Source organism: Paroedura picta, chromosome 10 (assembly GCF_049243985.1).
Source record: "Paroedura picta isolate Pp20150507F chromosome 10, Ppicta_v3.0, whole genome shotgun sequence".
In the NCBI taxonomy this organism is placed as follows: Eukaryota; Metazoa; Chordata; class Lepidosauria; order Squamata; family Gekkonidae; genus Paroedura; species Paroedura picta.
Genome location: NC_135378.1, coordinates 64,194,623 through 64,208,124, shown reverse-complemented (window position 1 = coordinate 64,208,124; position 13,502 = coordinate 64,194,623). Strand labels below are relative to the sequence as shown.

Here is a 13,502-nt window from a genome sequence, read left to right as displayed (position 1 = left end):
CAAACATCTTCTAAAGGTTAGAATTACTCAACAGAATAGAAAACATGTGCTTAACTATTGCTTCTGCACCATGGCAGTTTTAGAATTTAAAATCTTTATTCATGGCTTCCATTGTATCATATCTTTCCAATCTATTTGTTAATATAAGGATTTCTCTCTCCTTTCGACCTTTTTAGGTGCCTGTGGTTTCTATATGATATTAGAGAAACATGTGATTTAAGTATACATTATTATATTTTTAATTTATTGAATTTTTGCTTCTTTTGCCCTGCAGAGTAAAGCTACGTCCACTCAGCACCCTTTTGTCAATGAAAACCTGAATAACAGTTGACCCCTGCATGCTTAGAAAAGGACTTCAGAGGATCCCCTGAAACATTTCTTTTGTCCTTCCCTGCCAGTTGTGTTTTATAGTATTGAACTGAATGAAGAGTTCTGGAGAACTTAAAAGCTTGCATGCTGTTTTGTTTCAGTTGAATAGAATACAGAGTGAAGACTCAGGGTGATTTTGGCAGGCTGGAAAACAAAATAAAAAGTTATGACAGGGGATTTGTTTTTGAATATTGCTTTTAACCAGTGTGACAATCTGATTGCAACCTTTCCAAACTTCTTTCCCTGTGTGTTTTCCCCATCAGTTGATCCTCATTACATGTTCCCCCTTATGCACAAATAATGGGGGAAGTGACTGGTTCTGCTCACTTTGACAAGATCAAGGGGAGAGCAGTGGTGGTCCTTGTCAATTACGCTCTCCCTGCTGGATGCCTGGCAGGGAGAAAGGGAACACATTGCAGGGGTATAGTCAACAAGGCATAAAGCATTGTATGAATGCTGGATCAGTATACTCATAAAGATCCACATTTAATGCAAAAATTTCAAAGACCATCAGTGTTGGGGAGGGTGGTTTAAGGCAGGGGTAGACAACCTGTGGTCCTGCAGATGTCCACGGACTACAATTCCCATGAGCGTTTGCTGGCAGGGGCTCATGGGAATTGTAGTCCATGGACATCTGGAGGACCACAGGTTGACTACCCTTGGTTTAAGGGAAGAAGTTGGATCTGTAATGTTAATCTAGGAGCTTTCGCAAGTAGAAGTTGCTAGGAAAAGTTAGAGAACCTTTGCTCATACTGTTTCTCATGGCTGGGCAGCCTATGGTATTTGTAAAGTGTTTGTAATAAGGAATCATGTTGCTGAATGCAAAAGAAGAGTGACCAAAATTATTCTATGGGGGGGGAAACCAACTGGCAGGAAAAAAGTTATTGGAAGTTAGTGAACAGTAAAAGAAGCTATTTTTAGTCCAGAAAGGCTCCATCCCATGTGTAACCCGCAGCTGTGATGAAATATTAACCACAAAGTATCCACTACACAGCCTAGAGGCTGTTTACACATTACATAAGGTAGGAGGGAGGGAAACTGCTCTGCAGTGTGCCGGGTGAAGAAGCCCGGACTCAAGAGCCTCTTTACGCTGGGCACGCTGCATAACTGCAGCTTGCATCCTGCACAGGCTGGAGGGCAGTCACGTCAACCGGCGGTTCAGGTGATTCCTTGCTGTGCATTGTCACAAATAGGAAATGAGTATGGTGAATACTTGTATAGTTTTTGCTGCATTGTAATTCAAAAAGCAAAAGTCAGACCAGAACAATGGATTGGAGTTATATCAAAAGTTTTGGCTAGACATTAGAAAGAATTTCCTGACAGAGAAACTCTTCAGCGGAGGCTTTTACAGCAGAGGCTAGATGGCTATATGACAGCAGGGAATTGATGTCAGAAAGGACTTGTTCTCGAGGCCAGATTGACCCAGGGATCCTGGACTTTTTTTTTTTTGCCATGCTTTGGGCATAGAGCAGGGGCCATTGAATGAGTGGGGAGAGGTAGCTGTGAATTCCCGCATTGTGCTGGTGTTGAAGTAGGTTACTCCTTGGTGTCTTTTCAAACTCTCTGTTTCTATACTGAAAATTAACATTGGTTACTGGAGCACACAAAAGAATTTCAGGAAAGAAATCAGCTTGTGTTTCATAGATTACAGTCCAGCTTTTGACTGTGTGGCTCATGAAAAGCTATGGTTGGTTTAAAAAAAAAATAGATATGCTATAACATCTGATTGTTTTGGTGAGCAACCTGTACTCTGGACAGAAGTATTTGGTTAAGACAGAATATGGAAAAACAAGATAGTTTCCAGGTGGCAAACATCTCAGACATGAATTAAATTTATTTCCCTATCTTTTCAATCTATATGCAGAACATATCGTAAGGAAAACTGGACTTGATTTATATGAAGGTAGAGTGGAAATTTAGAGAAGAAACATTAACAATATGAGATATGCAGATGACACCACATTGCTGGCAGATAACAGTGGATGCTTGAAACCACAACTGATATGGGTTAAAGAAGAAAAAAACTGCCAAAGCAGGATTACAGCTGAACATCAACAAAAGTAATGACTACTGAGGAATTACACAAGATCAAGGCCAATGATGAAGAAATAGAAATTGATAAAGATGTTGTATTCTTTGACTCCTTCATCATCAACCAAAAGGGAGACTGCAATGATGAAATCAGGAGGAGTTTGAAACTGAGAAGGGCAGCTATGAAGGAGCTAGAAGACATCCTTAAGGGTAAGTTTGTGTTGCTGGTAACCAAGATAAAAATGAATCCTATCATAGTGTTCCTCATTATTATGCATGGGTGTGAAATTTGGACAATGAAGAAAGCTGATTTATTTGAAATGTGGTGTTTTAAGGATGTTGTGGACTGCCAAAAAGACAAATAAGTGAGTTGTAGATCAAATCAAGCCCAAACTGTTCATGGAAGTTAAAATGGTCAAACTGAGGCTTATCACATTATGAGAAGGCGAGACTCACTGAAAAAGACAATAATACTAGAACAAGTTGAAGGCAGCAGGAAAAAAAGCATGAGCTGGATTAATGAATCAATCAAGAAAGCCACCACTCTTTGTAGGACCAGAACATGACTGTTAATGATGGGATGTTCTGGAGATAATTCATTAATAGGGTCACCATTAGTTGGAAACAACTTGATGTCTTTTAATGCACACATTATATATCTGGATTATGCGTTAAAGTGCCAACCAATGCATGAATGAGTATAATACCCTCACAATGTTGTTAGCCATGTTATAGATTGTTAATTTTACCAGCTTAATTTTTACCAGTTTAAATTAACCAGCTACAGTTTGTTAATTTTGATAAGTAGACATAAGTTGGATTCCTCTGGACTGTTATCAGCATTATTGCTTTGAGGCTAATTTCTGTCATAAGTAATTCCTTTACGAGTATCGATAAGTGCTCCTTGATTAATCAATATGCATTTAACCAACAACAGTCACTGTTGCCATGCATGTTAAATAGTAATTGGACACTACACAAATCTGATGTACTATCAGGAATTGATCTGGCTACCAACTTCAGTGTGGAAATGCATCTGTTCTTTCAATTTAAATTACTTTGAATTGGATTTTATCCAAATGTTCATTACCAATATTTTAAGGCGGCGGAATATACGGACATCCTTTTCCTTCTGTTTGTGTCTCATAGCTAATGAAAATTGTTTTCACTTTTGGAGTTTTAATTAATCACAAACAAAATATGTCTTGAACATTGTCAATTGTTTACCAAAGGTGAATGGCCATACAGACATATTATATCTGTGCACCTTGACTTCACTGGTTTTAGAAAGGTGTAACTTAGAAAGGTGTTAACTTTCCAAACTGGGGTACACATTCAGGATATTAGGTTTTCTTTATATCAGTTGTTGAAACCTGAATAAATAAACTTCTTTAGGTTCTTCATTAAGAGTGACCACGTGACCACACAAATTATATTTCCAAGAAATACCTCTCTAGGAAATGCCTCTCTAGGAAATATTATGAATTTTCTGTGATTTGTAGAGATTGATGTCACTTCTGAAGAAAAGCCCAAACTCCAGTCTTTTCTAGGAGTTGCTGAAAACTCAGTGGTGCTACCATAGAGTTTGGGGTGATTCCTAGAGAGGTGCAATGTCATTTCTATTCTTTTCCTGGAAGTGACTTCATGCTGTTGATGATGGCCTTCCTCCTGAGTCTACTCTAGCTTGGCAGGCTATGCCTGGAAACTCTACTTATAGCACACATTTAAACTGCTTCAGATGTCAGGAAAAACTTTTATGTTCTATATCAGTATAGTCATAAAGATCCATGCTTAATCCAAAATTTTTAAAGACTACTTTAGAGTGGCTGTGACTTACTGGTGGCCACCGGTTGATGACATGAAAGGTTGGCCGAAACAATCACAGTTGGCATGGGCCTGCTCTTGCTGTGCAGCAGCATGGGTGCACTTAGGTGGGGCCAGGGCACCTTTATAAGGCACCTCATGGCAAGACCTCACAATTCCACCACTGCCAGCCACCAGGACACATCCCCACCCACCAGGATAGCTCCCCACTGTTTTCTTGGGTTTTGAGAATTGTCTGTTAATACTTTCACTTTATTTCATCACAGCTGCAGAAAAAGACACAAGAAAGATCCTTGGGTCAAGGCCCCAGTCTGAGCACTGCGGCCCTGAGGATGGGGGGGGGGGGTGTCTCAATAAGAGACCAGCTTGCAAATGGGTCTGGAGCCAGGCAGGCGGGTTGGACAAATGAGATGGGCATCTGTCACCATCCATACCTGTCTCCCCACGAGGTCTCTGGGTACAAGAGATCTGCCAGCTGGCAGGTGATGGATCCCATGGTGCCCCTTGACTCTAGGAAGATTGAAGAACAGCCTTGTATATTATGTGATGAACTTTTGTTGTTAGTTAATAACCTTTTTTTTTAGTGCTTAATGCCACATTTTATTTAATGCCAATTACAGATTTCCCCACTCCCCAGATGTGTGGGGTACAGAAGCATGCCTCAGTCACTGAATTAAAAAAAACATAGACTCATGACTGGTTAGAACATGGGTGGGCAAATTGTGACCCTCCAGCTGTCCATGAACTACAATTCCTATGAGCCCCTTTCAGGGCTATACCTTTCCTGGACTCATGGGAATTGTAGTCTATGGACAGCTGGAGGGCCACAATTTGCCTACCCCTGGAGAGCAACACAATTGGACAAGCTGCTGTGAAGACTCTGGAGGGAACCAGCACACTGCAGCTCAACTGCTGGACTCGCTCAAGGTGAAGTAATTGAAGATGTACTCATCCTCACTGGCACATACCTGCTTCAGAGGTTGGTTACACGATTCCACAGCTTCTGGATCAACTTCATCTTCTCAGCAAGGCAATAAGCAAGGCTGGTGATTCTGGCTCTGGTTACCTGAGGTAAATAGCCTGTTCTTTTAGTGAATAAGATGCATCAGACAACCATGGTCTATGTTTTATTATCCTGCCATATTAATATCCTTTGGGTTTACCAAATATCATATTGATAGAATCAGTGAGATGATATGAAAAATGACTTTGCTGTATATTTATATGGAATTGGTGGCTAACTTTCCTCTAAATTGGGCATGTAATGAATGTATCACTGCAAAAGAAGGGAAATAAAATCTATTATAGACTAGAAATGAATCATTGAAATGGCAAATAATTTTCTAAGCTGCAGTATTTTCTCTGCTATTGCTTTGCTTTAAGCTTTGCTGAAAAGCAATTACTTTATTCTTTCTCTTGGCTTTTATTACTGGTGACTCCTATGCTAATTTTTCCCTCTGTATTTGCTTTGCATTTGAAAAGCCTTTTGAAATGGAAGGTTAAATTGAATCGGTGATACTACCCTCTCGCCTTCATCTCCCACCTCTTCTTCTCCCTGGGTTATATGAAGATTTTGAAAGGAAACAGCTTGAACAAGTCAAGAGTTGTCAAATTAAACTCTCTTTCTTGTAAGTAGAAAAGCAAATGAGTCTAAATCCAAAAGCAAAAACAAAAACTCTCCCTCCCCACATTGTAAATCCAGAATTAAAAACTGTTGTTCCAGTTTGAAAGAATCTGCAACTCTGGACTTCATAAGTTATCTGATTTATCTTTTTCATTAGTTAAGTGTTTAGGCCCATTTCCGTCCCTAACCACTTCTAGACAGATAGCTGCATATTTTACCATGTGGGCCAGTAGTTGAGAAGTGAAGTTGCTAATTTGTTAATGTAACCTACAGTCTAGATCTTACAGATAGCAAGGGGATGTCACTAAATACAGTACCCCTTTAGTGAGCAAAGCTACCTATTCACTTCTGTGAAGTCTAGAAGTACACACTTTGTTGTGCATTTACATTACTCACTTCCCCTCTGCAAAGTGGCATAGGATTACAAGAAGTAGTGCTGGAATCACATTGGTGATGCTTCATGGTCTTAGGATGAGGTTGATCATTTGTGTGTCATACAGGAGATATCTGATCAATAAAGGTCTAAGCTTATACAATATAACAAGAAGCGAAGAAGAGATGCCTGATTCCAACTGGGATTTCCAAAGGGACACAGAGGTTGCTTTACACTGCTGAAAGGTTACTCTTTTGCAAGCAGAAGTGAAAGTAGGTCCCATATTATATTTAATATATATGCTGCTCTTTCTCATAAAAATCTAGCCATGTAGTTACCTTCAATTTAACCCTTACTAAAGTTATTCCTATCAATAAAAACAGAGATAATGCATCAGCAAATAGCAGTCTATTAAGAAAAGTTCCTCCTTAACTTTAATGGGATATCTACCAAGGTATTAGGAAAATGGCCTATATGCAAAGACAGAATGAGCATAAGTAAGATCCCTGGGAAATACTGTCTGTTTCATAAGCATATATAAAGTTCATATATATCTCACTTTATCCTGAAAGAGGTTTTTCCATCACACTTCTACACATTGCAGTGGGATGGGGGAGATGAGTAGAAATCCTTCTGTCCATGAAATGCTCCAGTGGATCCAAACCAGTCTGTGATGATTTTGCTCCCACCAAGGTGCAGAAAACATAGTAATTACATCAGTGACCAGAGCAACCCATCTATGCCATCAATTACAAAATGTCATTGATAACCCCATGACAGGCAGATGGAAATAGTCAACATGTGCATACTATTGCAATGCTCTACTTACGTGTACAGGATTTTGCCACCTATGCACAGAAAACACCAAGGGAAAGAACAAAATCCACTTCTGAGGCTCCAGCCACTACACTACCATGCTTCTGTAGTTCCTTTCACAGAAATGACACTAAGGGCCATTTCGCACGGCTTCAAAGTAGCAGAATGGTTGCTATTTGGAAACGCTACTAATTTGCCATAACCCACGACGTCGTAGACAATCTGCAACAATCCTGAAACCAATCAGCAAAAAGCGCTTCGTTGTGGCGCTTTCAGGGGAATCCAGAAAAGTGGATTCACCCTCCGGATAGCGATACACTCCTGCAACCAATCTGCAACAGTAGCGCTAAAGACCTGTGCGTTACCATTGTTGCTGGTTCTTCAAAGTCCCTCCCCCTGGCTCTCTCCTCCAAACTTCCGGCGAAGCGATCGCCATTTTTTTTTCTCCAAGCGAGCGGGGATAAACGCACCGGCGAGCCTCTTTCTATTTAGAGGCTTCCCTGGCTTCAGTCCTTCACCTTTAGTCACTAAGCACAAACCACTGAAAAGCCCGTTTGCTGAAATAAAGTCCCTTTATTTTTTACAAATAAATTCAGCCGAAAATCGGGCCCGTGAGGGGGGGGGGGATTTTTTTTTTATCACTCGAGGCAGCGTGCAAACGATCATACAATCAAACGACAGCTCACATTAGGCAGCTGGATGGGTCTCTCCGTAGCAACGAATCTACCTAGATTCGTTGCTATGGGTCGTTTTTTTTTTTTTTTTAAACCTTTCTTAAAGGGAAAGGGGCTGTTTGGGAGCATGCTAACGGCTGCCCATTGGCTGCTTGACGGCCAGGGGCGGGACGAGCTTGGCAATAGCGCTTCCTTTCTAGCGATTTCTGCCGAGACCGGAAGCCTGTGGGAAACGCTAAAAAACGCAACTGATTCCACTACAAAGGCAGGTATGCATAACGACGAATTCCACTATTTTAAATGGTGATTTTTCATTCCGCAAACAATTTGCAACAAAGATCCCTGTGCGAAAAGGCCCTAAAAATATCAAAACCACTCCTGCCCAATGTTTAAGATATTATGGCGAGCAGGTTATGGAAGCTCCAGACTTCTTCCAGATAAGGGGAAAGCAGACACTGGGGACATTGCCACAAAGCACAAAAGAGAAGGATAGAGTGCATTTAGGAGGCACAGACATGGCAAACTCAAAACCCTGCATGTAACCCTGCATGTAGCTAGGAAACCTAATGAGGAGTACCAGGCACAGCTGAGATTCTTTCTTTCTTTCTTTCTTTCTTTCTTTCTTTCTTTCTTTCTTTCTTTCTTTCTTTCTTTCTTTCTTTCTTTCTTTCTTTCTTTCTTTCAATTTGGCAAGTTTTTAGAGAGAAATTGGTGACTGATGTCACAAAGAAATAACTCACATTTTGAAAATTTAGATTGAATTTTCCAAGTGCTACTTAATGTCAAGTGTATTTGAAAATTATTCCTCCCGCATTCTTAGAAGCAGTGTTGCACACGGATGGGGCATTTTGGATCCAGGCCATTCCCTTGCCTGTGCATGTCAAACAGCCCAGAGGTATCCAAAGGTACTTAACCACTTGTGGTTAATGATACAGTATTCCCCATGCCTTTTGTTCGCGAGCAAAGTCTGTAACATTCATTCTCCCATGCGGTCTCTCTAATGCCAAGAATTGAGTACCCATTTAAAAGAGCTGTACACAGAATAACTAACAAGAAGGGGATTTTTTTTCTAAAATGGAGATTTGCATTTAAAGTGGTCAAGACACTAAAAGATCTGGGAACAGATTTTCAAGGGATTTTTAATTACTATATATTAGCCAGGCTGTGGTGCTGGGAAAAGGAGTCTCTTTCCTCGTTCCTCCAGACCTCTGGCACTACTATTGATTCCTTTTGGGAAAATGTACATGAAACTTGCATGTTTCTCTTAGAAGGATAAATAGTAGCCTGGTAGGGAAATCCATACAAGTAAGCAAACTACATGGGACATTAAGGAGACAGAACTGGATGCCCAAAGTATACTTTAGCTACACAGCCATTCTGTATGAGGTCTGGCAGAAAGTGAAGTGTTAACTCTTCCTGCATGCTGAATCTGCAGACACACGCATGCACGCACACACAGGCTGCTTTAAACCCCAGAGAGAGAAAAATGCTGTGGTATTTTCATTGGACAAAGCAATAACTAAGCTACATTTCTATTCAATACTATATGTGGACAATGAGCAGGTTATGCTCTAGCACAGGGGTAGTCAAACTGCGGCCCTCCAGATGTCCATGGACTACAATTCCCAGGAGCCCCCTGCCAGCGAATGCTGGCAGGGGGCTCCTGGGAATTGTAGTCCATGGACATCTGGAAGGCCGCAGTTTGACTACCCCTGCGAACCTTAACTGTATTGGCACTAGTCCGGGAAATGACTTTCCCTGTCCCTACCCATTTTATTTATAATTCTATGGATACAACTTTTTTGTACTGTTCCTGAAATGCCTCCTGGTCCTTCTGAAACATCTTTAGCATACATAGACCATTGCCTCTTATGGTCTACAATAAGGGATATGGCAGTATGTCAGTTTTGTTCATTATCAATTTGTATAGCATGTAGTGGCATTTGCTAATTTTATAATTTCTGTAATTAGCAAACATAGCAATAACGTGTCAGTGCAAAGACTGCAGTATTAGACTATTAATATGACAAGGACTAGCTTGTCATTAACACCATTCTTAATTATTACCCACAGAATTATATAGAAGAGAAAGGAATATGTTTTGAATCAACAATCTTTATTGATGAAAAAAACGTTTTGAGATGTGATGATATTTGGAATCTAAAAATTAAAAGACGAAAGGTTGTGCAATCTGAACTTTTTCTTGCTGTTGTTCTGAGGTAATACTGACTAATGGCGACACCATTGGGGTTTTCAAGGCCAGAGACATTCAGAGGTGATTCACCATTGCCTGCTTCTGCATAGTGACCATGGTATTCCTTGGTGGTCTCTCATCCAAAAACTGTCCAGTCCAGAGTCCGCTTAGCTTCCCTATCTGTAACATTTTTCAAATGAAAATTGTGACATTATAAAGATAGCCTATCCTGCATTGAATTTGCAAGCCAACAGGGTGATGACCCTTTTGGTTAAAGGAAAATGTCATTGTCCCTCAGCATGTTACAAAACAGTCCAAAATAGTGTGTGAAATGGCACATTGTAAGCAACATGGTGCCTCATTATGTGCATACATCAGTTGAATGTACTTACATTACTTTGTATATGCATCAGAAACAAATCACCACTCACTCAGAGATTTCACTTCTTAAAGCCCTGGGGATGCAGTTAAATCACAGAGAATGGGATTATTTTCAACACATGGTAATATTTCATACTTTCTTTTCCTATTATTTGCATGAACTGAAACTGTATAGTCTCTAAGGTAGGTCAATATTAACATCTTAAGTGTTGCAATATAGGAATCAACCTACTTATTTTACCCTGAACATAAGAGAGTGCTGTTGGATCAGACCAGTGGTCCATCTAGTCCTGTTTCATATAGCAGTCAACAACTTATCCTGAGGAGCCAATACAAGGCATAAAGTCAAAGGCCTTGCCTCAGGCTGATTCCCAGTACTGGCATTCAGAGATTAGCTACCTCTGTATATGGATGCTCCTTTTACACACACACCCCACCATGGCTTTAAAGCCATTTTATGCTCACGGTTTATCACTTCATCCACTGACAATAAATTTTACAATTTAGTTACTCACTGAGTTAAAAAAAAATCCTTTTGCCTGAGGCTAATAGATAGAGGCTGATCATGTAGAAAGTACAGAGGTAAGATTTGAACCATGGCTAGCCTGATTCATAGTTCAGTCACTTAGCTCTTGTATTACACTTGCTTTCAAAAGTCAGGTGCCAGGAAGAGCCACTGCTAAAAACCTGGAAATGCCAATGACAATAAAAGTAGACAGTTCTGAATTGAGTAGACCAACTGCCTGATTAGTAGAAGACAATTTAATGGGTTGGTCATAATCATTTCTGTTAAGAGGAAGTCTTAATGTGTTCAATAGGAATTTTTTCCTGGCAAATGTATATAACTCTGACATAGATATCCCAAACTACCCTGGTCTGGATGATTCAACTGGTCCAGAATGTGGCTGCGTGGGTCCTTACAGGAACCTAATGGAGAGGACATATATCACGAGCTGCACTGGCTCCAGATTGAGGACCAGATCAGATTCAAGATTTGGGTTCTTACTTTTAGAGCCCTAAACAATTTGGGACATTCATACCTTTTCCATTATGTCCCTCAAGCAATACTATGTTCTAGCAAAAAAATCTGCTCAGGCCTCCATGCCAAATGAAGTAAAATTGGCCTCAATCAGGGCCAGGGTCTTTTTGGTCCTGACCCCAACCTAGTGGAATGCTCTGCCAAATAAGATCAAGGCTCTGTGGGACTTTAAACAGGTCCACAGGTTCTGCAAGACAAAGCTATTCCACCAGGCCTATGGTTGAGGCCTAGAAACATCTTGTAGTGCTGAGGCCTAGAAACATCTTGTAGTCTACAACCCATCCAACAAGTTACCACCAAAAAATCTATTATTCCATCTTCTTTTCTGCTTGGGGAAGGAGGCAACGGGGAATCAACCTACTTATTTTAACCTGAATTATTAATTTTAATATTTAAATGTCTTATTTATGTATTTTAACCCTTTGTAAGCTGCCCTGAATCTCCAGGTAGGGCAGGGTATAAATGTAATGAATGAATGAATGAATGAATGAATGAATGAATGAATGAATGAATGAATGCTAAACAAAGTTGGCTCTGGTTATTATTTGGTTGGGAGAATCAGTACACAGAAGCAGGTGATAGCAAACACCTTTGAACGTCTGTCACCTTACAAACTCTACTAGGGTGCGACAAGTCACTGTAAAAAAAAGTGTGATTACAGCATTATAGATTCCAAAATCTGATTCCAACATCATTGGCATCTATGCAGTATATTTTCTGTTTGCAAGTATCAAAGAGATCAATACAAGTATACTAATATTTTGTCCCTGAGCTCAAAGTTTCTCTCTAAATAGATGGAAGTGAACCAGAGCTAATCCACATCTAGTCTGAACACATCTTTAAAACATTTAAACATTAATGCAGCCTTTTTGAATAAAAGCTAAGGACCCATTTCTTTCCCTCAGTCATGGCAGAAAATCGGGAGTGATTAATTCTACTGAGATCAAAGGAGTCGTCCTGATATAAAACTTGCACAGGAAGCAAATTAGAGCTATAATTTTTAAATTCGCCTTCTGACAGAGGTTGCATGTAGATTGGAGAATGGAAAATACGTTACTCTTTGAGGTCTGCTCTGTTCATAGAATTAAGCCTTTAAAATTAATTGCTGTCCCTTCTCAACAAATACTACGTCCATGAAATGATTTTATTTCCATCTCAAAGGAAGCCGGATGCCATTCTGTGAATTAAATGCAAAGCAAACAGTGTCTTCAGATAATGCCCTGTTAGTTTTTGGTGTTTTTTTTTTTTACTCGAGTTGTATTTATAAATCTAGTGGTATTTAGCACAATGAGCTCATTTAAAATTAAAATGGATGTTATAAATGCTTTAATAAGCCAGACCTTCATTGTGAAAAGCGGTCCACATGATCTCCTTTAATGGTTTTTTTTTTGGGGGGGGGGTTAAAGGAGGCAATCTTAAGCATTCCTTCCAAACACAAGTGCCCCAGTGGGCCCTCCTTTTAAACTACCAAACAGTGGCTCTCTTTAACAGATTACATACTTAATAAGCAAATTGAGAAGGCATGGAGCAGTAAAGATTAATAATTTTTTAAACAAGAGAGCTGTCATTGGTATTTGTACAATAAACGTTGTATGACATTCATCAAGGGAAGGAGTCAAAATATTTACAAAATATTGACTAAGGTTTGGTTTGCACAACTGACTTCCTTCACGCAACTCTTTAGAGAATCATAAGCAGAACAACCTCAAAGATACAGCACAGAGATGTTTTCCATGCAGAAGGTACAGTCCCTGGAATCTCCAGTTAGAAGAGCTACAGACAACACATTTGGAAACGGTCTCTTCTTAGACCCTGGAAGATAGCTGCAGGTTGGGAAGAGAAAAATTTCAGCAAAGGGCAGCTTTACAATGAACCAGCAGCCAGACACCAACATGGAGATGTCTACCAGTTTGCAATATGTTTGCCACTGTATGTTTGTCTACTACTGGCACACTGAATGCTTTGGCGATTCTCTCCGCCCCAAACTTTGAAAGGGGTGGCACTCATCCACCTCTGCCAGCTGTGGTCTTCAGGGCATTGAAGCATGGCAGCTGGAGGGGGTGCTTTATCTTGAGGAAATAATTCTGCACTATTTCTGGGGGCATTCCTGGGCTAGGATGGCTCAGGGACTTACTTCCTGCTAAGCCAGCAGGCCCACCACTCCCACATTGTACATG

At 40.2% G+C, this 13,502-nt stretch overlaps 1 protein-coding gene across 7 annotated transcripts in view; it reads left to right on the top strand.

Moving 5' to 3' along the window:
• The first annotated feature begins 1,402 nt into the window (after positions 1–1,402).
• Positions 1,403–13,502, top strand: part of LOC143819189 (uncharacterized) — a 67,482-nt gene continuing 55,382 nt past the window's right edge. For 3 of the 7 annotated variants that reach the window (XR_013224845.1, XR_013224847.1, XR_013224843.1), the window contains exons 1-3: positions 1,403–1,531; positions 2,234–2,610; positions 4,845–5,852. Coding sequence is in view for 2 of the 7 variants with exons in the window: in XM_077300470.1 (XP_077156585.1) it covers positions 2,433–2,610 (178 nt within the window). In the remaining 5 variants the exon portion in view is untranslated. Of the gene's footprint in view, positions 1,532–1,765; positions 1,901–2,233; positions 2,611–4,844; positions 5,853–13,502 lie in introns of those variants that run through there. The other 4 variants (XR_013224846.1, XR_013224844.1, XM_077300470.1 and 1 more) reach the window with 4 other exon arrangements.